Source organism: Molothrus aeneus, chromosome 16 (genome assembly GCF_037042795.1).
Source record: "Molothrus aeneus isolate 106 chromosome 16, BPBGC_Maene_1.0, whole genome shotgun sequence".
NCBI classification, from domain to species: Eukaryota; Metazoa; Chordata; class Aves; order Passeriformes; family Icteridae; genus Molothrus; species Molothrus aeneus.
The window spans coordinates 1857916-1884806 of record NC_089661.1 but is presented as its reverse complement, the minus strand read 5'-3'; the positions used below and the strand labels follow the sequence as shown (position 1 = coordinate 1884806).

The 26891-nt window shown below is 49.9% G+C and overlaps 1 protein-coding gene across 2 annotated transcripts in view; it reads left to right on the top strand.

The window, feature by feature from the left end:
• The window catches only part of XPO6 (exportin 6), a 64619-nt gene extending 38124 nt beyond the window's left edge, over positions 1 to 26495 (top strand). Inside the window, exons 10-24 of one of the 2 annotated variants that reach the window (XM_066560987.1) lie at positions 2268 to 2376; positions 3862 to 3951; positions 5975 to 6044; positions 7661 to 7820; positions 9711 to 9803; positions 11013 to 11157; positions 11759 to 11905; positions 13711 to 13900; positions 14528 to 14683; positions 15809 to 15923; positions 16400 to 16571; positions 18619 to 18780; positions 21208 to 21306; positions 22980 to 23210; positions 25832 to 26495. In XM_066560987.1, the coding sequence (XP_066417084.1) occupies positions 2268 to 2376; positions 3862 to 3951; positions 5975 to 6044; positions 7661 to 7820; positions 9711 to 9803; positions 11013 to 11157; positions 11759 to 11905; positions 13711 to 13900; positions 14528 to 14683; positions 15809 to 15923; positions 16400 to 16571; positions 18619 to 18780; positions 21208 to 21306; positions 22980 to 23210; positions 25832 to 25933 (2041 nt within the window). In that variant the 3' untranslated portion in view covers positions 25934 to 26495. Of the gene's footprint in view, positions 1 to 2267; positions 2377 to 3858; positions 3952 to 5974; positions 6045 to 7660; positions 7821 to 9710; positions 9804 to 11012; positions 11158 to 11758; positions 11906 to 13710; positions 13901 to 14527; positions 14684 to 15808; positions 15924 to 16399; positions 16572 to 18618; positions 18781 to 21207; positions 21307 to 22979; positions 23211 to 25831 lie in introns of both variants that reach the window. The other variant, XM_066560986.1, reaches the window with a different exon arrangement.
• Positions 26496 to 26891: the final 396 nt, after the last annotated feature.

The window sequence follows — 26891 nt, the reverse complement described above, 5'->3', positions numbered from 1 at the left end:
TACAACACAGGTTGCTTACTTAGTGCTCACACAGCTCATACAACTAATTAATGAATTAGGAAACAAATTTTATTTAATTAGGATTTTAAATTTCCTCTTTAAATAGAGGATGTGTTTTTGAGAAATACAGATGAGACTGGAAGTCAAAAGTTGCACTTGCTTACCACTGTGTATATTAGTTACAGCAGTGGTTGGCAGCTCTTCCTTGGCAGATGCTGACCCTGAAAGGGGTGGGTTTTGTTTGAGAAGAGTCTCTTTGCTGCCACTTTAAAAATCTGGTGAATATCCTGGTGAGTTGTTTGGGTTTTTGAGGTTTAAAAGCACCATGGTTTGTGCCATGTTTAGTTCTGCTGAGTGCTCTTTCCCTTGAGCACCCTGAATAGCAGCAGTTGGTTTTGTAAAGCCAGCCTGGCATCATAACCACAAGGAAAAGTGGAACTACTCTTGAGCAGATAGCTCCTTCTTTCAACATGGGAACTGTGGGGTTTGAATTTCTCAAGAAGTAGATTTTGGGTTGGAACTTCATGATTTGCTCCTAACGTGCATGTCATGTGTGTTGTCTTGGTGTCACCCAGCTTGTGATGGAGCAAATTGTAACAAAAAGCTGTCTCTGGGTCTGTCAGACTACAAAACCCTAAATAAAGCTTGGGAGTGCTTGGGGCTGTGCTGTTTGTCCTCAGTGGAGCTCTGACATCTGCACATCCCTGCCCACCCTGAGCCGTGGGAACCCTGAGCTGGGCAGTCTGGGAGTGGTGACACCACAGGGCCACAGAGGACATTTCCTGTTCTGTGCTTCAGAAACTTTGCATTTTGTACACAGTGCTGCTTTCACCACTGCAGAAGTTGCCAAATGCAAGGTTACACCACCTTGCCCAGAGCTTGCAGCTGCCTGGCTGGTGGCACAGCTGACTGTCACATCTGACACTTGGCTTGCGTCACGCTCTGCGTCTGTTACTCTTTTTTAAGGCCTGTTTTTCCAACCTGATTTTCCCTAGGAAAAAACCAGGATTTTTTAATGAGACCCCAGCTGTTTTGTGAAGGTGGTTTTTCAAGGAGAAATCAGCTTGAAATGCCTGAAGTTTGGTGTTGTGGCACCAGGAGTGGTTGGTGCTGTGCTGGGTGTGCAGCCTGGCATTATTTCTGTTGGCTCTTTGCTGTGCTCTGTCCCAGCTGCCTGGCTCCCAGAGGTGCAGGGACATTTCAGTGACCTGTTACAGTGCAAGCAGAAAAGGGGCTGCCTTTGTTTCAGGGGAGCAGGGCCTGAATTTCAGCGTGGGGAAGGAGACAGCAGCACAGACATCTCAGGGGTCTCTGAGGTCAAGATGGCCCCAAAATGTGTTAGAAAATCTCTTTTTCCCAGCCTGGCAACTGAAGAAGGAGTCAGGATTCTTCTGTTCTGGTTGTCAAGGTTGTTTATTCTCTGTTATCTGTAACATTCTTTCCCTGACCTGCTGAGATCTGTCTGGCAGGTTGGTTGGTGGCACACTGATCACCCTCTTGGCAGTGTTATCTTTTTATACTAAAAACTACCTGTTTATTATTTACAATCATTTTCCAATACCTATCACCTATGTTAGACAGTGTGTTTCTTCTCTAAACCAATCCAAAAGTGCCACCATCACCCAGAAGATGGAGGCCAAGAAGAAGGAGAAAGAAGGACAGAACCTGCCCAAATCCCTCCATCTTGGGACCCCAAGATCCCATTCTAAAAACCCCAAAATTCTGCTTTTCACCCTGTGACAAACTAACTATCATTCCACTTAAACTTTCATGGCTTGTAAATCCTCATATAAGGTTGGTAATTGTTTCCATGGGTTAAGATCAAAGGCACAGGGCTCTTGGGCTCTGTTGCCCAGGTCTCTGAGCCCCCTGGCAGGGGCTGGAGCCATCCAGGGCAGCCAGAGGAATTTCCTGGGTTCTGACACAGGCAGGCTCAAGGCAGCAGAGGCTGCTGAGGACAGCCCAGGCTGCAAGAGGCTCTTGGTGCCTCCTGTTTGTGGACACCTGGTGTTGTTCCTGGCAAACTGCTCCTGCTTTTCCTGTTTTGAACTCTGGGGCTGTTCCTACTGCTGACAGTCCTCCCTTTCCCTTCCAGAGGCAGAGGGATATTGGGTATTGCCGAGGCTGTTTCCTTACAGCTACCTTGTGACCTGAAATGAGCTGATACCTTGAATCCCAGGCTCTGCTTGCTGTAACTGCTCTGTTTTACATTTCCCTTGCTGGAAGGGTTTTACCCAACCCTGTGTGTGTCTCCCTGGTGGCTGCAGGTACGAAGATGCCTTGGTTCTGTTGCTGACAGAGGTGCTGAACCGGATCCAGTTCAGGTATAACCAGGCACAGCTGGAGGAGCTGGATGACGAGACCCTGGATGATGATGTAAGCTGAACAGGACAGGGCCACCTGCACTGCTGCCACCTGCAGTGGCTTTTCCAGAGCTTACACTCTGGACTGTGGGCTGAACAGCTCCTTCTCCCCTCCCTTCTCTGTGGGTTTGAGCTGTAAAACAGCTTCAGATGCTTTTCACCAAAAGTCACACTGGAGATGTAACCTTTGGGTATAACTTGGTTCTTATTGGGGGAAAAATTTAGATCCTTGTGTTCTGATTGTCAGAGGTGTTAGATGTCCATGTCTAAACACCTTTGGAATTTAAAGTGTTTAATTAGTTGGGAATTTAAATGCTAAAATGTCTCTGAAGCAAAAGCTTGAAGTTGTGTCTTGTTGGGGCTTGTGTTTAAGCTTATTTCTCCTAAGTTGGTATTGATAAAAATCACCTCAAAGCTGATAAATATCAAAGGGGAGTGGTGGCCAAAGTGGGTGGGGCCAGAGCCCTGGATGGGCAGGTCAGCTGTCACAAGAAGGTAGGTGAAGGAGCAGAGGGAATTTTATCACAAATGGAATCAGACAGATTTTTAAATTCTGGAGTGTTGAGGGCTGTGAAATTTTTAACTTTTGGAGTGAGAGTTCTTGGTCTGCTGCCTGGGATGTGAGCTGCTGGCATCTTCCCATTGTCATAACCAGGTAATGAGACTGATGCTGGAAAATCAAACAGCTCAAGGCACATTCCCAGCAGTCCTGTCCCGTTGGTGATTTGTACACAGACCCTGGCTGGCGATACAGCACCATTTCATAAGCAAAATAAATTCATTTCTGGATTCATTTGACACTTGTGTCATCTGGATAATTAGTGCCATACCCCTGTAAAGACCATGTTGGTGTTTGGATGCCTTTCCATAGTGATAATAATGTCACAAATAAAGGTATAAATTATCTAGAGCAGTCCTGATGAAGTTGTCTTTGTGCTTCCAAAACAGGGTGGCAAATAGTGATACTTGAAAAACTTCAAACTTTTGGTATAAAACTTGAAAAGGGTTTTAGTTCATTATTTAAGGACAAAATGAAGTCAGGATATGGTGCTATTGATTCTGTTGCTTATGTTGCTATGTGTGTTTGTTGTTCCATTTTTCCCTTCTCATATTAATGGCAGGTTTGGGCTATGATGGTAACAGGCAGCTTCTTTCTTAGTCAGCTGTGTAGCTGAGCATGGAAAGAGTCTTAAACTGTTAAAATAATTGTTTAATTCACCTTTAAATTTAATGTAATTGTTTAATTCACCTATCAAATTCTTACCACTCTTTTCCCTCCCTTCTCCTGCACTGTCCCCCCGATTTTATCAATTCTGTATGAAAACAGAACAAATTCTATATGAAAATAAGTTCCAGTGGAGTGTGCAAGTTACAATTCTCTAAGATCCTGTTTGTGGGGGGGGGTTCTCCCTGCTGTCCCTCCCTTCCCAGGGGAACACAGAGCTCTAGGGACCCAGGGAAGGGCAGTGCTCACCCCATGTCCTTCTGTTTGCAGCAGCAAACGGAGTGGCAGCGGTACTTGCGCCAGAGCTTGGAGGTGGTGGCCAAAGTCATGGAGCTCCTGCCAACTCACGCCTTCTCCACACTCGTAAGTCCTGCCCCAGGCCAAAGTGCCACGTGGAATCGGCACCAACTGCTGTCGATTTTTTTTGACAGATGCCTCAGTGCCAAAAAAAAAAAAAAAAAAAGGAAATTTGGGGTTGGATGCAAAACTTGGCAAGGGGAGATTAGAAATTGAAGAGAAAGAATTGTTTCTTTGGCTTTGTTGCATTTCTTGGTGTGTTTTGAAGAGAGTGGTTCAGTGTCTTAAGTCCAGCTTGGTGGACACTCTTTAGAAATTCCCACCTCTCAAAGTGTGAACATTTGGCAGCAACCACTCTGGGCTGTTTATCTTGGCCTTTATCTCAGAGGCAGGGCTGTGAATTGGTCAGATAAGTGTCATTATTAGGGCTTTCAAGAGAGTGGAATCTTTATTTTAATTAAAGATTAAAATAGATAGATAAAAATGCTGGAGAGAGGCCTTGGACTATTGGGAAGCAGATCTGATCTGGATAAGTGCTTTTCTTTAGCTGCTGTCACTACCTTTGGTGGTGTAAAAGTTGTCTGGGCTTGTAGCAATTTTGAGAAGGATATCTTGGGGATTGAAGTGTGGCCCAGAATTCAGAGCAGTCCAGGTGGAGTTTTGCTGGGTGAGGAGAAAGGGAAATAACAGCAGTGAGATCTCAGCAAGTGCATTAATCCTGCTGGGAGCACTGCACAGCTCGACCTCAGAACTGTATTCCCAAGGAGCAGAGAAAACTGGGCTGCTGCAGAGGCAGGAGATGCCTGACCTGAAGTGTCTTTGCAGTTGCTGTTTTTCTTGAGGCAGGGAAGCAGAAGCCTGTCACTAGCAGGAGGGAACAAAGCAGAGGCTGCTGTGCAGCCCTGCCGGGAGCCAGCGGAAGGCACCAAGGAGCAGAGCAGTGTTCAGGGAGCAGATGGATCAGATGGAGCAGAGCATGTGGCTTCCTTGGAGGAACACATCCACATGAGGAAGGCTCTGTGGTTTTTTAACTCCCCTCAGGCAGTTATGCAAAGACACTCCACTGTTAATTAGGCACAGCATGTTGGAAGCTGAGTAGGGAGTGCTTTCCTGAGCCCTGCATTGTTTCTTCTGGGGGACTGGGGAATGTGGGAGCCTCTCCAGCAGTGCCCAGTGGCTGCAGGGCTGGTGGGTGCAGTGGGGCTTAGTTTAGGGGTTTTAGCAGTGGCAAATAATTAAAGCAATGGACAGCAGCTGCCATGACTCCATCCCATGCTGGGCAAGGAAAGGCTGCAGCTCCTTCTGCTGATGGGCAAGAGAATTTCCATCAAACCAAACACCAATTTCAGCCATTTTCCCCAACAGAAATTAAATAGAGCTGTGCCAGGCTGGAAGGGTTGAGAAAGATTGTTCAGCTGAAGTATGAGCAGGACCTGGCATGTTTGCTGCCACTGCTGAGTGATGGAGCTGGGCTGACACTCTGCTCCCACACCGGGGTGCATGAGGACTGTGGTGTTTATTCCTTTGGCTGGTTTCCCCATGGAATTTCACTGCTGCAGCCTGCAGCTTGCTGGAAGAATGCTGCACTGCTTCCCTTCTGTACCCTGGTAGAGGCACTGAACTCAGCTTTCTAGTTGCATAATATTTTGGGAGATTTTTAAGGCTCACATCTTGAGAAGATGATACTTGCAGGTGAGGTGGGTGAGCACAGACCTCCTGCACTTCAGACCCTGCCACTCCTCTGCTCCTTGGGCTGAGTTGTGCCTCCAGCTGTGTATTCCTGGTGCTGTGCCCTCACTTGCACTGTCAGACCATTATCTTGTCAGGCTGATTGCTGGGCTTAGAGGCAAAGGAGAGCTGCCACAGGGAAGTGCCTTCAGGGGAGTGATCTTTGTTTTCCTGACAGCTGTTGGAACCTAGGAAGTTGTGGGATGCAGGATCAGCCCAGAGCCCATCCTGCCCTTCTTCCAAATGTCTGTGTGAAGGCATTGGGGAGAAATGAGAGCACTCTGCTCTGGCAGAGCAATCAGTCATTGGCTGTTACTGTCTGCCAAGCCCCAGGATCACAATCAGTTCTTCTCTCTTTCAGTTTCCCGTTCTGCAGGATAACCTGGAAGTGTATCTGGGGCTCCAGCAGTTTGTGGTCACTTCAGGAACAGGTAATAACCACCCTCTAACACTGTGCTCCTCCCTCTTTCATCACTGCAAAACCACTCCAGACCTGCTTTGGTGTTGTTTTTTCTGTATTCACTTGATCCAAACCTGTGTGGTGTCTCATGGCTCAGTATTAAACTCCAGCAGCAGACAGAAGTCTCATAATATGATTTATTCTTATTGGCTTAGTGCTTCCCTTGTTCTGGTATTTGAAATGAAGATACCAGCGTGTTAAGAGCAGGTGTGCAGCACCAAATACTACAGCTCCCCCCTGAGAAACAGGGGAAGCAGCAGTGGTGAGATCTGCCTGAGGGCAGGCTGTAGTTTAAGGTAGTACTCAAATTCCCTGGTGTGACCAGGACAGGAATCTGTGACATTTCCAATACTGCTGGACATGGCAGAATGGTGACTGTTGTGTAGCCAGTTCTAGAAAAAAAATTCCCAGTTTTAGGATCATTTCAGCCCTAGGATAAGCAATGTGTGGGGGTTTGGTGCTGTGGCACCAGCCTGTGTTAGAAGCTGTCCTGGGGATCAGCAGCAGCAGCAGCTCAGATGCAGCTCTGGATTGAGCCCTGGGTGGTGGCACAGAATCCCAGAATGGGTCTGGAAGGGACCAGAGTGATCCAGTTTCCCTGCTCATCCCAGAGCACATGGCACAGGATTGTGTGTTTGTATTGATGGCACAAAATGGAGAGGTTGCTGCTGAAAGCTTGAGCTGATCTTAGATACAGTCAGTAGAAAGAAAATTTATTTTCTTCAAAAGGTGGTGTTGGAGAACATGAGAATATAGTTGCTTTTTAAGTAGAAGCTCTGGAATGTTTGAGCCTAGGTGTCCACACCTGAGCAGCAGCAGGAGGATTGTGTGGGGCTGGAAAACCTCATTAGCAGATTGTTTCTTGTACCTGAGAAACATGGAAGTGCACAACACATCTCACACCAGAAGTGAAGTCACAAATTCTCTGTCCCAAATCTGCTGCTGGATCACTGGAACTGCAGCCAGCAGAGGGAGTGTGGAAAACCGCCTTCTCCACCTGGAAAACCACCTTCTCCACCTGGAAAACCACCTCCTCCATGAGAAAACCACCTTCTCCACCTGGAAAACCACCTCCTCCATGAGAAAACCACCTTCTCCACCTGGAAAACCACCTTCTCCACCTGGAAAACCACCTCCTCCATGAGAAAACCACCTTCTCCACCTGGAAAACCACCTTCTCCAGAGCAGGGAATGCTCCTGATGGCAGCAGAAAACAGAAAGGCTCCTGTTTTTGGAGGAATTAACTCCATACAGAAGGAAATGAAGGTGTAAAAGGCTGAAATAGTCATTTATCAGCCCTTGAGGTGTTGTCAGGAGAGCTGAGCTTCCTTCCCAGAGTGCTGCAGTGCCTGGCCGGTGCTGCCATCTGACCTGTGGCCCAGAGCTAGTTTCACAATGGAATTAGAACAAACTTGGCACTTTGTGTCACTTTGTCCCCAGGTTTCCCATCCCCAGGAGCAGCAGGGATCAATCCCAGAGCCGTGGCGCTCTCCCCTTGCGCGAGCAGCAATTTCCAGCTCTGGGGGCAGCCCTTAGAGAAACTCAGCTTTGTGGCTGCGTGTCTGATGGGCTGTGGTGTCCCTGCAGGTCACAGGCTGAACATCACAGCAGAGAATGACTGCAGGAGGCTGCACTGCTCGCTGAGGGACCTGAGCTCGCTGCTGCAGGCCGTGGGCCGCCTGGCCGAGTACTTCACCGGGGACGTGTTCGCCGCCAGGTTCAACGACGCGCTCACCGTGGTGGAGAGGTGGGTGCAGCTGTGCCTCTAAGGGAGGGCACCAGGATCAGGCTAAGGTTTATAAGGCAGCAAGCAGTTGGCCATAGTCTAAGATGGTCCCAAGTTCTTTGTGATAAACTCCAGAAAGTTTATAAATTTCTAATGCAATGGACAGTCACCTGTCTTGGTTTGGAAAGACAGGAGTCTGCTAAGGAAGGCAGGAGCCTCCCCTGAAATGGAGTATGTAAACCCTCCCTACCCCTCTGAATTGCTCTAAATTTTAAATTAAGGGGCAACAAAAATTATGAAAGCAGGAAATAATAGTTCTTTACTAGGGAAGAAAATGAAAGGATAAAATAAACAATGCAGTAAACTAAAACAACAGTGACAGAGTCAGAACCCAACCTGACACCCTGTGGGTCAGGGTGTTGGCAGCAGTCCCATTGGAATTGTGGCTCAGCCCTCCTGCAGTGTCAGGGGTGGTTCTGCTGGAGCAGGGATCCTGTAGGAAAGGGTGGAGTCTTCCTGTGAAGATCCAGTGGGAGAGGCAGCTGCTGTTCCTCTGGGGAATCTAGTGGAGAAGCCGTGCTGGTGTTCCAGAATCTCCAGATTATATCCAGGTAGGAATGCTTGGATTTCAGAATCTCCAGATTATATCCAGGTAGGAATGCTTGGCTCCTCCCTCTGGGCTCACATCTCCCAATGGGATGCTGTAGTTCTTATCAGCCATGCAGTGACATTCAATAGCTGTTATCAGCAGATGTCCCCTCCTGAGGGAAGAGTGATTGTGGAAGAGATCAGGAAAAACTGCCCACCTGGCAAAAGACAACTGCCATACAGATGGTAATAGAATCCATCTTGCCTTGCAATCTGGAACATCATCACAGAGTGTACTTGGCTTTGCTGATCTGTCACCTTTACTTCTTTCTACTGCAGTGTATCCACATTGATAAGGTGGATACTTTTGCCCAGTAAGGTCTGAATACATGTACACACATATGTTGTGGTGTTGTGGGTCCCAGGATGAGGTGAGAGATGAGAATTTGACTCCATGTTCTCAGAAGGCTGATTTATTATGATATGATATGATATTTATATTATATTAAAAGAGAATGATATACTAAAACTATACTAAAGCAAGAGAAAGGATGCATCAGAAGGCTAAAACAAGAATGATAATAAAAACTGGTGACAGACTCAGCGAGTCCAACACAGCTGGCTGTGATTGGTCATTAAATTAACAATTCACATGCTGAGTAAACAATTCTCCAAATCACATTCCAAAGCACCAAAACAAGGAGAAGCTGAAGCTTCCCAGCTTCCCAGGAGAAGAAATCCTGGTGAAGGGATTTTTCTTAAAATATCACGGTGACAATGAGGTTAATAAGGCAGCAAGCAGTTGGCCATAGTCTAAGATGGTCCCAAGTTCTTTGTTGCAAGACAGTGTGTAACTTTCTAATCCAATGGACAGTGACCACAGAGTGTTTGTCTTTTCTGACCTGTCACTTTTTGATGCAGTTGGTTTGAGGGGGCTCCTCGGGTTGAACTTTGTGATCTTCAAGGCCTTTTCCAACCTCAATGTTTCCATGATTCTTCTCTTGAATGAAAAGACCTGTGAAAGCTGAAGGGGCAGATGTTTTATTATCCTCTCCTAGATACTTAATTAGCACATAGTTACAAATGGGAGAATTTCAGGCTTTTACACAGGTTTTGTGTTTTCATTTCTGTGCAGGAGCATCTGACTTGTTCCATTTTACCCCAAACAGTGCAGTAGGCTCTGAATTATTTTAAGCTAAATGGTCAAAATCTCATTTGTGTATTAACTAAATATCCACTCATACTGGGGAAGAGCTGCACTAGCTCAGGTGCTGGAGCAGATTTGTACAATCCCTTTGCTGCCATGTGTGTTTGCCCCTCCAGGCTGGTGAAGGTGACGTTGTATGGATCCCAGATCAAACTGTACAACATCGAAACCGCTGTTCCCTCCGTGCTGAAACCTGACCTCATCGATGTGTGAGTGGGGCTGCACCCAAACTGGGCACTCACAGGGTGGGCAAGGCTTGGAGCTGCTGCTCAGACCCCTCCTTGGCAGATCTCTGGGAAACAGCCTCTCCAGCTCTTGGCAGCTCCCCAGGAAAGCACCTTTTTCAGCTGAGGAAAGTCAAGGCTGCTGTCAAGATTTTGGACCAGTCTTTGCTGTAATGGAAGTACCCAGGTCGTTTAAGGGAAAACATGTTTGTGCTGAGAAGGAAAAATGCCCCTTAAATCATCTCTGAGAGCAAACTGGGATTGTGCCCTGTGCTGGTGGCTGTAAAAGCAGGGTAATTAATGAGGAAATAAGTGTTACAACAGTGATATTTTACAGAAATGGATCCACTGTGTAATGTGTAGTTTATTTATAAATCCACTTGATGGATTTTTTGCTACCAAAGTCAGACCTGTGGCTCAGGTAAAAGAGGTTTTTCCCAGTTGAGGGTTTCAAATCCTTGTCTTCCAAGACAAACATAAGCCTTGCAGCCATGCAAGCCATTTCTGGGACAAACCATTCAGTGTGAAATCTTGGTGCTGCTGGTCACAGATCACCTCCCTCTGTGACAGACTTGTAGGGACTCTCCCTTGCTGATGCTGTGCACACAAACCTGTTCCCTGCCAACTGGAGCACCGTGGGCAGAATTTAAGGTTTGAACACTTGTTCTGGTTTGTAATTGCACCTTCAGCAGCTCCCTGAAGACTCCTCTAGATTTCACCATATCACTGTATAACTAATGGGATTTCTCCTATTAATCCCAAGTTAGAGGCACTGAAATTTGTGCAGGGGTTGTTGTTGTAATGGTTTTTCTGGTTTACAATAACTGGGGAGGTGTTTTCCATGATCTGTCAGCAAGAGTTAACCCCTTTCCCTGTCCCTGAAGAAGCTTGTGATCCATTTTCTAATGCTTGCCTGAGAAAGCAGCACTGTCCCACATTTGGGGGCCACCTCTCTGAAACTGAGGGACACCCTGACTGAACCCTCACCTGACAGAAGTGTGATTATCAGCTGTGGTTACAGCCAGGTACCAGTTACTGATAACTTGGCTTTATCAATTCCCACCTTTACCTTGGTGGGTCCAGAACCAAAACCAAAACAGAGTAAGGATTTTTTACAAACCTGCTGCCAGATTAGCCTGAAACACCACTCCTGTGTCCTGTTGCACTGCTCACTGTGTCCCCTGGTGTCCCCAGGCACGCCCAGTCCCTGGCAGCCCTGCAGGCCTACGCTCACTGGCTGGCCCAGTTCTACAGCGAGGTGCACCGGCAGAACCCCGAGCAGTTCATCTCCCTGGTGTCCACAGCACTGGAGGCCATCACGCCCCTCATCAGCTCCAAGGTACTGCCCCCCTGGGGGCTGGGGGCTGCACTCTGCTCAGCTGGGGTGGGCTGGGAGTTGGGCTGTGTCCCAGAGCCATGGGAAGTGTCCTAACAGCACTGGGAGTCAGGCTAATACAAGCATAAGCAACTTAAAGGCTTTTAAACTCAGTCTAAATTCAGATTTAAACTTCTAAACTCAGATTTAATGGCTTGAAAGCAGGGAAGTCTCTCTCTCTCATAGTATTAAGGGAACTCAGCTATGCTCTGGTTTACAAATAAATCATAGAATTGTTTAGGAAAAGCTCTCTAAGATCAAGTCTAACCATTTCTCCAATACTGCCAAGGCCACCACTGACCCATGTCCCCAGATGCCATGTCCACACAGCTCTTAAATGCCTCCAGGGATGGGGACTCCACATTGCCTTGAGCACTCTATGCCTGACCACCCTTTCCATGATGAACTTTTCCCAAAATCCAATCTAAACCTTCCCGGGCACATTTCCTCTCATCGTGTTGTCCCTGTTCCCTGGGAGCAGAGCCTGACCCCCAGGTCCTGGCAGCTCAGAGAGCTGAGCCTGGCTGTGTGTGCTGGTGGGACTGACCACCCCTGTCTGTCTCAGGTGCAGGAGAAGCTGCTGCTGTCTGCGTGCCACCTGCTGGTGTCCCTGGCCACCACGGTGCGCCCAGTGTTTCTGATCAGCATCCCCGCCGTGCAGAAGGTGTTCAACAGGATCACTGACACCTCTGCCCAGCGCCTCCCCGACAAGGTCAGTTCACCCAGAGCTGTCCCACATGGAAATGAAGGCTCTGTCCTTGGGAAGATGTGCCTCAGGTGCTGAGGGATTGTCTTGGTTTCAAAAGCAGGTGTTTGCTAAAGAAGGCAGGAGCCTCCCCTGAAATGGAAAATGTAAACCCCCTCCTTCCAAATTGCTCTAAATTTTAAATGAAGGGGCTCTCAGGCAACAAAAATTATGGGAGCGGGAAATAACAGTTCTTTACTAGGGAAGAAAATAAAAAGATAAACAATGCAATAAACTAAAACAACACTGACAGAGTGAGAACCCAACCTGACACCCTGTGGGTCAGGGTGTTGGCAGCAGTCCCATTGGAATTGTGGCTCAGCCCTCCTGCAGTGCCAGGGCTGGTTCTGCTGGAGCAGGGATCCTGTAGAAAAGGGTGGAGTCTTCCTCTGAAGATCCAGGGGAAGAGGCAGCTGCTGTTCCTCTGGGGAAAGCCATGCTGGTGTTCCAGGATCTCCAGATTATATCCAGTTAGGAATGTTTGGCTCCTCCCTCTGGGCTCACATCTCCCAATGGGATGCTGTAGTTCTTATCAGCCATGCAGTGACATTCAATAGCTGTTATCAGCAGATGTCTCCCTGGTTGTAGAAGAGGTAAGGAAAACTGCCCACTTAACAGAAGACAACTGCCATACAGATGGTAAATAGAATACAATTTGCTTGGCAATCCAGGACAGAGAAAACCTCAAAATCCAGCAACCTTCTCTATATTTTGTATATCCACAAATTACAGTGGTATTGTATGTAATTAATGATCTATTTTGAGGAACAGCACAAGGAAAAAACACAATTGCACCTCTTAGATCTGATTTTTTTCTCATTTGTTGACACCATCCCCAGTTCTGCATCATCTTCACAGTACAGGCACGTTGATTCTGACCTACACAAAGAGTTTTTTGTGAAACTGGAGTATTTATATTGCAGCAGCAATGTAAATAACATAAATATATTCCATTTATAGCACTGAACAGCCACAGTGCTGGGATATGCTTATGTTGTGTGTTGGCAAGGAAGCACAAAGTGCTGCACAAGTGCAGAAGCTCAGCATGTAAACCAGACAAGGAGTAATGAAAGTAAAATCATCTTTGTTTTTATAAGCACCAGAGATTTACTGCTGCAGGGAAGGGCTGGCAGAGCTGGGAGCTGCTTCCAGGCCTTAAATCCTGGAGCTTTGCTTCTCTCTGTCTTTGCAGGCCTGGTTGTTTTCACTTGGGCTCATGTTCTGCTGTTGAATAGTGAGCACCTCTGGTGTCTTGGACAGCCATGAAATATCATTTCACTCTAGCTTGTGCTCTAGCAAAAATTAAGTTGGGAAAAAATTTAAAACTTTGTCTCTTTGATTGATGCTGCCCAGAGAAGTTGTGGCTGCCCCATCTCTAGAAGTGTTCAAGGGTAGGCTGGACTTGGAGCAGCCTGGTCTGCTGGAAGGTGTCCCTGCCTGGGACAGGGGGTTGGAAGTTTGTGACCTTTGAGGTCCTTTCAACCCAAACCAATCCATGATTCAATAGTTTTGCTGTCAGTCCAACCCTGCTGCTGTCTGGGCTCTTGTGGGTGGCTTTCTGCTCCCACCTCTCATTGTGGGTACCAGGAGCTCAGGGCTGATACCCACCTGTGTGGATGTTTTGGGAGCTGCAATCCATCCTCAGTGTCCAAGCAGCTCTGCAGAGCTCACCCCACACACCAGAGATGCACAAAGCAGGGGTGGAACACCACGAGCTTTACCCTCCCTTCCCACCCAAACCTTTCAGTGGCTGTGATTGCTGTCCCTCCCAGGCCCAGGTGCTGGTGTGCAGGGCTCTGTCCAACGTGCTGCTGCTGCCCTGGCCCAACCTGCCTGAGAGTGAGCAGCAGTGGGCTGTGCGCTCCACCAACCACGCCAGCCTCGTGTCCGCCCTCACCCGCGACTACCGGCAGCTCAAGGCCACGGCCAGCCTGCCCCAGAGGAAGGTGCAGCTGGAGGACAGTAAGTACCAGTGTCCTGCTCACTCCTGCTGCACTGGGGAGTGTCATTAAGCTGATTTGACAGTGGTTATTTTAGCTGAGAAATTGTTTCGTATATGGGGAGGGTGGGGAAGGAGTGGGTTGGGTTTTCTTTCTGTTTTTAGAGGCTTTTCTGCTCTGTACAGGGCACTCCCATGCCAGGTCAGCTGTAAACTCTTGCATTAGAGTGCTGTCTTCCTGGGACCAGGGTTGGGATAACAGTTGAAATAGTAAGGATTGCATTGGGAATACTGAACAACCTCTTGTGTAGTATTAGAAAACTGGCTGGAAGCAGCATTAACAAAGATTGTGGTTGTAAAAAATGAAGGGGGGAAATAAGAATTTCTTCCTTGGGAAGTACTGGAGAGGGTTTGTTTATATAGGAGGAATGCAAAGAAACTCCTGGCAAGGGGGCAGGGAAACTTTATGCTTTGGGCCTAGTTTGGGGTGATTTTGGGTTTTATTGAGGATCACTTTAAAAATCATTCAGAAATCTGCAGTGTCGCACGTCAGTTGTTTTAATTACTTTGTATGTTAGCTTAATTTCTCTTCCTCTTATCTGTGAGCAGTTTTGGCACATGCAAGAAGCATCACTCCTCTTGTTTTGCAGCCAAAGTGATCATCCACCAGACACTGAGCGTTCTGGAAGACATTGTGGAAAGTGTCTCTGGAGAATCCACCAAGTCCCGGCAGATCTGTTATCAGTCGCTGCAAGAATCCGTGCAGGTCTCACTAGCCCTCTTCCCAGCTTTCATTCATCAGTCAGGTATAACCTCAGGCCAGGGGTCATGCTGTGAGTAGCTTTCTGAGCTCCTGGTGACACCCAGAGCAGCAGCAGAGTTGTGGTGTGGGTGTGGAGTGTGTGGGTTTGCTGTGCCTGGGTGTGCTGGGAGAGCTGGGCTGAAGGGACATCCCTGCCAGCCAGGATCCAGGCAGGATTGTCACAGTTTCAAAGAGGAGCTGCTCCTGAGCACAAAAAAAAAAAGCTTTAAAATACCCTCTCTGGCTGTATTTACTATTAAGAGGAATAGTTGTCATCAGATTGGGTCAAATGATGTGGGATTTGGGGGTTTCTTTCCCTGAGATGGAGCCAGGACTGTCCCTTGGCAGCCTGCTGGGCAGCAGCTTGCATTTTGTGTCACATCAGGTGCTTCCTCCTGTTCCCCTTGGAGCTGGGTGGGATTTTCTCAGTGGTGGGGGTTGAGGGGAGACAAAAGCAGTGAAAGGCAGAGGATCCAAGGCAGCAGCAAAGGTGCTGTGACTCCAGGGAGCTGTTGTCTTCAGAACAGCCTCATCAATTGCCATTTATTGGCTATCCAAGGTTGTGTGATGAGGGAGGAGTTTAGCAGCTCCAGCTTGGTTGTCCAGTTTTATTGGGGTGGGTGAAGGATAGCTGGGTGCTGATCAGCTCACTGCACCACCATGTGCTCACTTCTGAGGATAGAAGAGTCTTCTCAGTTCCTGCCAAAAAAACAAGCTGGATTCTGTCTCCTCCACCCCGAGCTCTGCGGGTGTTTTGGATTTCCTGGTGTTTCCTGTTAACCCTGTATGAGCAGTGAGCACTGGAGATGGGCCTGGAGCTGCTCCTGAGCTTTGTCCCAGCACTCTGAGCACACTGAGGCCTTGCTGCCAGGATTTTGGTTGCTCTGAGGGGTTGGGTGCTGCCTGTGCTGGTCATCCCTGGCAGGTTTTGGAAGGGGATGAACAATCTTGAAGCCCTGTAGGAACCAGCTGATGGTTTCAGTTTCTCAGACAACCCTGTTGGTAAATTCCCAAGAGTAAATGGGGTTCCTTGAACAGGAGGAGCAAACTTCAGACTTAAACATAAAAGACTTATTGAGGCACTTGGATGTTTCCTTAACATGTTCTTGTTGCTTTTCTCCTCTCTTAGATGTGACAGATGAGATGCTGAGCTTCTTCCTCACCCTGTTCCAAGGCCTGAGGGTGCAGATGGGAGTGCCTTTCACTGAGCAGATCATACAGACCTTCCTGAACATGTTCACCAGGTACTGCCCAACCCTGGTCACCTCTTTCTTACCCCTCAGGATGGTTTATCTGAGGAGCTGCTCAGACAGCTGGTCCCTGTCCCTAAAGTGGGCTGTTTGCAGCCTTTGTGACTTTCATCACATCCCAGGGGTGAATCTGGGGAAAACACTTCCAAGTCCGGAGAGACCCAGGGCCCATAAGTCACAGCTGCCATTGTGCAATCCCAGCTCTCCCACCGACTTGCTGGCTGTGTGGGGTGTTGAACTGGACTCTCACATTCCCTCTTAGCTCCTGCCCAAGGTCTGAGAGTGTCCCCTCACTCATCTTTTGTTGGGGAGGGGGATCTGTCAACCCTCAGTCAAACCTCCCTCCCTTCTGTACCTTCATGTGCTTGGCCACTATTAATGGAGCATCTTAGAGGCAGCACTTATTTTCCTGTAAACCAGGTGAGCCTTTGGATCCCTGGGGATGTTCCTAATGCCTGTTTGTGTCCCAGGGAGCAGCTGGCAGAGAGCATCCTGCACGAGGGCAGCACGGGCTGCCGCGTGGTGGAGAAGTTCCTGAAGATCCTGCAGGTGGTGGTGCAGGAGCCAGGCCAGGTGTTCAAACCCTTCCTGCCCAGTGTGATCTCCCTGTGCATGGAGCAGGTCTATCCCATCATTGCAGAGGTATTCAGCTCCCAGGGCAGGGCAGGGGAGGCATTGCTGGGGGGGTGTGATGGTGTTCACAGGGGTCCCAGGATGAGGGAAGAGACAAGGATCTGACTCCGTGTTTCAGAAGGCTTGATTTATTATTTTATGATAATAAATAATAATTTATATTTTAATATTATATTAAAATTTATATTTATATTTTATATTTATATAAAACATATATAATATATATAATATATATAATTTAAATATGAATATAAAATAATATATAATATATAAATATATATTATATTATTTTATATTTATATTTAAATTTATATTTATATTTTAATATTATATTAAAACTATACTAAACTAATAGAAGAAAGGATTTCATCAGAAGGCTAGCCAAGAATAGAAAAATAAGAATAACAAAAGCTTGTGTCTCTGACAGAGAGTCTGAGCCAGCTGGGCTGTGATTGGCCATTAATCAGAAACAACCACATGAGACCAATCCCAGATGCACCTGTTGCATTCCACAGCAGCAGATAACCATTGGTTACATTTTGTTCCTGAGGCCTCTCAGCTTCTCAGGAGAAAAAATCCTAAGGAAAGGATTTTTCAGAAAATATCATGGCTACAGGGGGGTGGTGATGCCTTATGGAGCTGGAACAGAGGCTAGATGGAGTTAAGAGGAATAAAGTGGATTTTTATTGAAGGGTCTTCAAAGGCCACACCCTGGCAGTACCAGAGCTCAGGTCCTGTCTGGGCATGGGAAGAGGCTGGAGCTGTCCTGGGACTGCTTTTAAACTACTTGGAAATCCAGGTCAGGATTTGAGGGTTTTGTGCCACGGCCGTTGTGTGGTTGGAATGGAGTTACCACCCCTCTGATATTGGGAACTGGGAATGGGAGGGATCCCAACTCCACTTCATGCTCTGGCAGTGAGGAAGAGCAGAGAACACCCAGTGACAGTCAGGGGTGTCTGGGGGAGCAGGGACAGTGAGGGAGGCACAGTGAGGGGTGTCTGGGGGAGCAGGGACAGTGAGCTGTGTCTGAGGGAGCAGGGACAGTGAGGGGTGTCTGGGGGAGCAGGGACAGTCAGATCTGTCTGGGGGAGCAGGGACAGTGAGCTGTGTCTGGGGGAGCAGGGACAGTGAGCTGTGTCTGGGGGAGCAGAGACAGTCAGATCTGTCGGGGGAGCAGGGACAGTGAGCTGTGTCTGGGGGAGCAGGGACAGTGAGCTGTGTCTGGGGGAGCAGAGACAGTCAGATCTGTCGGGGGAGCAGGGACAGTGAGCTGTGTCTGGGGCAGCAGCAGTTGGGACCCTCAGTGGCACAGGCAGTGCCTGCAGCATTCCCAGCTGGGCAGCTGCAGGTGTCTGCTGTTCCCAGCTCACTGCCACTGGGAGTCTCCATCTCCATGGACCCATCCTCCACAGTCGTGGCTCTGCCTGGGGGGCTCCATGATGGAAACAAAAGAGCTTGGTCACAAGATCTCACATTTTTATAAGTTTTAGTCCATTTGCATACAGGAGCCAACTGTCCAATTAATAGCTTCAAATGATGAAGTTTCATCCTCCTTGCTTGCCCACCCTCCTCTTTTCACGTTGTTTATGCTTTGGGCCTGAAGTTTGAAGAGATTGTCCTTGAGTCTCCAGCTAGAATAGGATTGTTTTGTCTTCACCACCCTATGAAAAGATCCTAGTAACACTTAATATAAAGCTAAAAGCTGCACACCAAAACAGAACAGAATAACTTAAACCCCAGGTATCAGTGGCAGCTGTGAAGCTTTGAATTTCCACAAGCTGCAAGTGTGGAGAGAAAACACCCTGGGGGGGAGCAGTCAGTGGGATTGGAAACAGAGTGGGTGGAGGATTTTGTCAGGGATTTCAAGAGAAGCTAAAATTAGGCAGGAGGTCAAAGCAGGAGGTACAACCCAGAGTCAGGGATGTGTTTTCAGCATGATCCTACAGCTGCTGGCTCTGGTGCTCCCTTAGAAGTGCTTTGATGCGTGGGTGGGCCCAGGTGTGGGTGGGATGCCAGCAGAGGAGCCTGCCCTGAGCTCTGTCCCCTCTCCTGGCAGCGCTCATCCCCTGATGTGAAGGCAGAGCTGTTTGAGCTCCTCTTCCGGGTGCTGCACCACAACTGGAGGTACTTCTTCAAATCCAGTGTGCTGGCCAGTGTGCAGAGGGGAGTGGCAGAGGAGCAGATGGAGAATGAAGCCCAGTTCAGTGCCATCATGCAGGTAACTCACCTTTCCCACCACTGCCCAGAGCCTGTCCTGCAGAGGAGCACTAAACAGGGAATCACAGAATCATTAAGGATGGAAAAGCCCTCTGAGATTGACTCCAGTCATTCCCCCAGCCTGCCAAGGCCACCACTAAACATGTCCCCAAGTGCCACATCCACATGGCTTTTAAATCCCTGCAGGGATTGTGACTCCACCACTGCCCTGGGCAGCTGTGCCAGGGCCTGACCACCCTTCCCATGAAGAAATTTTTCCCAATATCCAACCTAAACCTCCCCTGGCACTTGAGGCCATTTCCCCTTGTCCTGTCCCTGTTCCCTGGGACTCCCCCAGCTGTCCCCTCCTGTCAGGAGTTGAGCAGAGCCACAAGGTCCCCCCTGAGCCTCCTTTTCTCCAGGCTGAGCCCTTTCCCAGCTCCCTCAGTCCCTCATGATGCTCCAGCCCCTTCCCAGCTCTGTTCCCTCTCCTGAACATGCTCCATCCCCTCAGGGTCTTTGTTCTTGTGAAGGTCCCACCTGGGCACATGTGGGTGATGGGTTTAGATGAGCTTGAGTGAGGTTTTGCCTCCCTAAACTGCTGAAAATGACAATTGCTGAGGAGTGACCCAGCTGCTGAGCTCACAAGGCACAGAGCCATGCAGGCATGAGGAAGGAATGTTAATTTTTTTGCAAGCCTCATCCTGCTATAAAAATACATTACTGCCACTGACCCATTTAATTCTGAGTGTTGTGATTGGCAGTGGGGAGAGCTGCCAGTGCTGGGAAGTTTTCCTCAGTTCCCATGGTCTTGTTGAGTGCTGTACCACAAGCCCTGGTGGAGAAGGGTCAGGGGGTAACACCTGACAGGCTTTGCCCTGGGGAATGGAGAATCATGGACTGGTTTGGGTTGCCATGGCAGGGACATTCCACCATCCCAGGTGGCTCCAAGCCCCATCCAGCCTGGCCTTGGGCACTGCCAGGGATGCAGGGGCAGCCCCAGCTGCTCTGGGCACCCTGTGCCAGGGCCTGCCCACCCTGCCAGGGAACAATTCCTAATTCCCAAGATCCCATCCATCCCTGCCCTCTGGCACTGGGAGCCATTCCCTGTGTCCTGTCCCTCCATGCCTTGTCCCCAGTCCCTCTCCAGCTCTCCTAGAGCCCCTTGAGAGAGTGTGTGCCCAGAGCCAGCTCCAGCCTTCTCAGGTTGGGATATTGGAATTTTTAAGAATAACAGGCTGTGTTCCAAGAGTTTCTTCAGTCAGAGCTGGCCAGATGAGTTCCCCTGCAATTCCTAGATCACCTTAGACTGCTGGTGGAGGACTTTGGGAGAGTTTCCCCCTGGTAGAGTGCCTGGAGAAACTGGGTCCCCTGTGGTGCACATGTGGAGAGGGAGCTCTTGCACTGACATAACTTGAGCCATGTTTCTCTCTGGCCTTTCCCTTCTCCTGCCACCTTTTGGTGTCACTGCAGCCCAGCTGGTTCCTGTGCAGGGCTGTCCAAGCATCTCCTTCACCTGTAGCTGTGTAACACTTCCAAACTCTCTTGAATGCCTCATTCTGGAAGGTATTTATGGAATAATCTCAGTTCAGGCTGGGTGACAACACTGCAGTGCTTGTTTTGCTCCTTGGCTCTTGTTGCTCTGATACAAAACTCCCATTTCATGTTCTGTAAGTGTTCCCACAGCCAGGGCTCTGTGTGGGGAATATTAATAGTTCCTGTGCTGATTTCCACCTGAGATCTAAGGCCAGAACTGGCTCGGTCTTGATGGGATCTGGGTCATTTTTGTCCATTTGACAATAAATGGGTCATGTGGGAGAAAAAACTCTTCTGCTCACAATGCCTTGAAGAGGAGCTGTTAAAATCCTGCTGCCTGTCTCTGTACAGAGCTGACCTCACCCACCTTCATCCCCTGTTCCCTGCTTTGGAGGTGTTCAGGGTGGAAAAGATGTTTGATCACACACTGTGCAGCCCTGCCAGGCCAGCTCAGCCTCCAGCAGGTTTTGTTCTGGGCTCTTCACTGCACAGGCTCCCAGGGCCTAAATCCTAAACCATCTCCAAATCCTAAATCAGGGCAGTGGCACTGCTTGGGTTCCTGGCTGAGACTGAGAGCCTCCCCTGGGCTGTGTCCTGCTTTGTTCCCTGTGCTGTGGTCCCTCAGGTGATACCCCTGAGGAGCAGCCCTGGCCCTCTCCAGTGCCAGCTTGGCCTGCCTGTTCCCAGTGGAGCCTGCTCTGCAGGAATATGCCCATGTTCCCACCAAAGTGTCATCCCCATGGACCTGCTGGCAGCACAGCTGATCTGAACTGCCCGTCTCTTGTGATCTTGCTGCACTGAGGCTGCCAGGAGTTTCTCCTGGGCTCAGGGTGAAAATGCTGTTGTTTTTCCTGGCAGCTCTGATGTTTGTGGTGCTCTCCATGCCCTTCTTCCCTCTGTGCTTTGTTCCCAGGCGTTTGGCCAGTCTTTCCTGCAGCCTGACATTCACCTGTTCAAACAGAACCTTTTCTACCTGGAGACACTGAACACCAAGCAGAAGCTGTACCACAAGGTGGGTCCTGCCTGGGCCTCTGCTCTCTGGGCATGGGTAGAGGAGGGAGCTGTCCTGGGACTGCTTTTGAACTACTTGGAAGTCCAGGTCGGGCTTTGGGGGGTTTGTGTCACAGCCTTTGTGTGGTTGGAATGGAGTTAATCCCCCCTGATACTGGGAACTGGGAATGGGAGGGATCCCAACTCCACTTCATGCTCTGGCAGTGAGGGAGAGCAGAGAACACCCAGTGCCAGTCAGGGGTGTCTGGGGGAGCAGGGACAGTGAGCTGTGTCTGGGGGAGCAGGGACAGTGAGCTGTGTCTGGGGGAGCAGGGACAGTCAGGGGTGTCTGAGGGAGCAGGGACAGTCAGGGGTGTCTGGGGGAGCAGGGACAGTCAGGGGTGTCTGGGGGAGCAGGGACAGTCAGATCTGTCGGGGGAGCAGGGACAGTGAGCTGTGTCTGGGGGAGCAGGGACAGTCAGATCTGTCGGGGGAGCAGGGACAGTGAGCTGTGTCTGAGGGAGCAGGGACAGTGAGGGATGCACAGTGAGGGGTGTCTGGGGGAGCAGGGACAGTCAGATCTGTCAGGGGAGCAGGGACAGTGAGGGGTGTCTGGGGGAGCAGGGACAGTGAGCTGTGTCTGGGGGAGCAGGGACAGTGAGCTGTGTCTGAGGGAGCAGGGACAGTCAGATCTGTCGGGGGAGCAGGGACAGTGAGCTGTGTCTGGGGCAGCAGCAGTTGAGACCCTCAGTGGCACAGGCAGTGCCTGCAGCATTCCCAGCTGGGCAGCTGCAGGTGTCTGCTGTTCCCAGCTCACTGCCACTGGGAGTCTCCATCTCCATGGACCCATCCTCCAGGCCTTGTAACCTACCCTTAGCTGCTGCCATGGAGGACTAAATCTGGACTCCAGGGAATCTGCTCAGCCTGGGAAAGCAGAGCTTGCAGTTTCCCATCTGTGGTCACACCTGAAGGGCAGCCCTTTGTGTTCACAGGTGCCTGGGGGAGATTTCAGGCCCCTGGCCACATTCCCTGGCTCCCAAGAGTGCAGGGACCACCTGGCTGGAATTGGAGTGGGACTTGAGCTGGTGGCTTTGCCCATGCTTAAAACTTGAGTCATAGCCTGGAATTGTGGAATGGTTTGGACTGGGTGAGATTGTAAGGCTGATTTATTTTTAACCCCCTGCCATGGGCAGGGACACCTTCCACTGTCCCAGGCTGCTCCAAGCCCTGCCCAGCCTGGCCTTGGGCACTGCCAGGGATCCAGGGGCAGCCCCAGCTGCTCTGGGCACCCTGTGCCAGGGCCTGCCCACCCTCACAAGGAACAATCCCATCCATCCCTGCCCTCTGGCAGTGCTTTGCAGAGCAGAGCAATTCCCTGTGTCCTGTCCCTCCATGCCTTGTCCCCAGTCCCTCTCCAGCTCTCCTGGAGTCCCTTCAGGCCCTGCAAGGGTCCCGGAGGTGTCCCTGAAGCCCCAAACCATGAGGTAAATGTGGCCAAATTCAACATTAACTCTCAGGCTGATAATAATTGATCTTATTTTGGCCATTTTTGATCTGGGTTGTTTTAGACAATCATCTCAGTGCTCACCAGCGTGTGCAGATGCCACTGAAGCCGTGGCTGCTTTGTCCTTGCTGGATTTGTCCTCCGGTGGGAGGAGTGAAGTCCCCTGACCCTGTGCCCCTCTCCCTGTGCAGAAGATCTTCAGGACCACGATGCTGTTCCAGTTTGTGAACGTGCTGCTGCAGGTGCTGGTGCACAAGTCCCATGACCTGCTGCAGGAGGAGATCGGCATCGCCACCTACAACATGGCCTCGGTGGACTTTGATGGCTTCTACTCTGCCTTCCTGCCTGAGTTCCTGGCCAGCTGTGACGGTGTGGACTCCAACCAGAAGAACGTGTTGGGGAGGAACTTCAAAATGGACAGGGTGAGGAGGGGCCTGCAGCATTGTGGTGTTGCCAGGATGCATTGGAGGCCATTATCCAGGGAAAGAGAAGTGTTTTGGTTTGGAAAGACAGGAGTCTGCTAAAGAAGGCAGGAGCCTCCCCTGAAATGGAGAAGATGAACCCCCCCACCTCCAAATTGCTATAAATTTTAAATAAAGGGGCTCTCAGGCAACAAAAGTTATGGGAGCAGGAAATAACAGTTCTTTACTAGGGAAGAAAATAAAAGGATAAAATAAACAATGCAGTAAACTAAAACAACAGTGACAGATTCAGAACCCAACCTGACACCCTGTGGGTCAGGGTGTTGGCAGCAGTGCCATTGGAATTGTGGCCCAGGCCTCCTGCAGTGTCAGGGCTGGTTCTGCTGGAGCAGGGATCCTGGAGAAAAGGGTGGAGTCTTCCTGTGAAGATCCAGTGGAAGAGGCAGCTGCTGTTCCTCTGGGAAATCCAGTGGAGAAGCTGTGCTGGTATTTCAGAATCTCCAGATTATATCCGGGTAGGAATGCTTGGATTTCAGAATCTCCAGATTATATCCGGGTAGGAATGCTTGAATTTCAGAATCTCCAGATTCTATCTGGGTAGCAATGCTTGGCTCCTCCCTCTGGGCTCACATCTCCCAGTGGGATGCTGTAGTTCTTATCAGCCATGCAGTGACATTTAATAGCTGTTATCAGCAGATGTCCCCTCCTGAGGGAGGAGTGGGTGTGATCACTCAGAGAGAGATAAGGAAAACTGCCCACTTGACAAAAGACAACTGCCATACAGATGTATGGCAGAATACAGATTTAATATAATATTATATAATTATATGAATACAGATTGAATATAATATATATTTAATTAATACAGATTTAATATTATATAATTATATCATAATATATAATATATCATATTATATTACAGATGTAATAGAATACATCTTGCCTTGCAACCTGCCACAAGAAGTCCTTTCTCAGAGTCTGGATATCAGCTCAGAGGTGGCCTTTGGGGCTCTAAGGACTTGCAGGGTCCTGCTTCCTGGATGCTTTAGTTTTGGAGAAATCCAGTAAAGTTTGCAAATTTCTCGCTTGGCACCGTGTTATTGGCAAGTGCGAGTGGCTGCAATTGGAGGCCGTTTTCCAGGGAAAGAGAAGTCCTTTCTCAGGGTCTGGATGTCAGCTCAGAGGTGGCATTTGGGGCTCTAAGGGCATGCAGGGTCCTAATTGTTGGCAGTTTCAGTTTTGGAGAAACCCAGCAAAGTTTGGAAATTTTCAGGTTGGTACCCCAGTGTCATCCAGCGGGTGTGGCCACATAGGGAGGCCATTTTCCATGGGAAAAAGAAGTCCTTCCCCAGGGTCTGGGTATCAGCTCAGAGGTGGCATTTGGGGCTCTAAGGACTTGCAGGGTCCTGGTTGCTGGCAGCCAGAGCATGCTGGCAATGTCTCCAGGCAGTGCCTTCTGCTCCCAGCACTTCCATGCTCAGCAATCCCCAGCCAAGGGGTTCCCAGTGCAGGTGGCAGAGCTGCCATCACCCCTCAGGCTGCAGGGTGCTGTGGGAGTCAGGGAAGGTGGTTCCTGGAGGAAGCTTTCACTGGAATAGGCTGATGTGTTCCCAAGTGGGACACTCCTGTCCTTGCCTAAATCTCGCTCCAGCTGCTGGCCAGATGTTTAAAGGTTTCAGTAAGGACAGCAGAGTCCCTGCACAGGCTCAGAATTCCTGCAAACCCCTCGTGTGTGGGAAGGAAAGGTGGAATATCATGGCAGAGCAGGGAAGGAAATGTGTGGAATACCATGGCAGAGCAGCAGGTTCTGGCTTCCATTTACTGAGGGTTGTCCATTGAATGTTCCCTGTCCTGAGGGAGGGAGTGGGAATTTGAGAGAGAGGGTGAGGGTTAGAATGGAACCCTGGGGGAGTTGCTTGGGTCTGGAAGGTGACTGTTCTTCAGGAATATCAGCCCTTGTTAGGGAGTGTGTGACACCCAGGAGCCTTGGCAGGAGAGCAGCCAGGAATTAGTGCTGAAACTGGCCATGGAGCCAGGCTGGGAGAGCTGGGGGAGAGATGGATCCAGGGAGAGCGCAGAGCCCCTTGCAGGGCCTAAAGGAGCTCCAGGAGAGCTGGAGAGGGACTGGGGACAAGGCATGGAGGGACAGGACACAGGGAATGGCTCCCACTGCCAGAGGGCAGGGCTGGATGGGATCTTGGGAATTAGGAATTGTTCCCTGGGAGGGTGGGCAGGCCCTGGCACAGGGTGCCCAGAGCAGCTGGGGCTGCCCCTGGATCCCTGGCAGTGCCCAAGGCCAGGCTGGGCAGGGCTGGGAGCAGCCTGGGACAGTGGGAGGTGTCCCTGCCATGGCAGGGGTGGCACTGGATGGGCTTTAAGGCCCTTCCCAGACCATTCCATGATTCCATGCCCGTTCCTCTGGGGCCTCACTGCACAAAGCTGAGATGGGAGCAGAGCCTGGATCCCTGCAGTCAGCTCTGCAACCATCTCTGCCCCAGAGCCTGGAGTTCCCTGGGCTCAGACTGAGTCAGGGTGGATCTGTTCAGGTGTGAACACCCACTGCGTGCCTGCCCCTCTCAGTGTCCCTCCGTTCCCAGCAGTTTTTGTTCTCTCCCTTGCAGGACCTGCCCTCGTTCACGCAGAACGTGCACAGGCTGGTGAACGACCTGCGCTATTACAGACTGTGCAACGACAGCCTGCCCCCGGGCACTGTGAAGTTATAGTGACTGCCCTGGAGTGAGTGCCGCCCCCGGGGCACAGCCCCGCTCTGCCCCCGGGCCGGGCCGGGCCGGCGCTGCCTTCACCGCGCTCCACCGCTTCCTTTGAGTTCTCCCTGCCCAGCCCGAGGCCGCAGCTGGAGCCGGCAGGATGTGTCTTAATGCCCACCCCGGGGCATCCCGGCTGTCGGGAAATCCCTCTCCCGGGGCGTTCCCTCTGCTCCTGTAGCACTTTGTTGCATCTGGAGGTGTCTGGAGAGATCGTGTCCGTATCAAACACGAGGCAGAAGCGCCAAAGACCACTTCAGACATTCGTACCTTCGTGTCATTCCACCTTCCTGCCCCGCCCAGCTCTCGGAGGAGGAGTCTCCTGACGTTGGGACTGGTTTGGCACTTCTGTCACTCCCTTTGTTTTTAAATTGCCTTGAAAACCTCCCCGATGTTGGCGGGGATTTAGAGACTTTTTTTGGGTTTTTTTTTAAACGTAAACGTTTTCTCATCATTCCATTGTGATACTAAAACAACATGCTTAATGGGAATAAAGTGCTTACTTTGTTGTTTTAAATAACTTGAGGCTGGGTTAGTTTCCCTCTAGGTCATTTTGTATAAATGAACACGCAGTGATCCACAGCTTTTCCCAGGATCAGGAATGAGGAGCAGCCAGCAAAGATCCCAACAATTCCAGCAGCTCCAGGAAGGTGCAGATCAGTGGTGGCCTCTTCTGCTGTCTCGTCATTGTTCTCCTCCTGTGTTTTCTGTCACATGTTGTGGTGATCCATTCATCCCCTCCAGCACAAGTGTCTGGATCGATCATGAGGTGCCTGCAGGAAGAAAAGGAAGAAATCCCCCATTCCCAGGGAGCCTGGAGCTGAAGTTCACCCTCTGCCCAGTGACACAGTGGTGGCATCTGTCTGGTAAAACCCCAGACTCCAGTCAGGCAGGAGCAGATTGTGTGGGGCTTGTG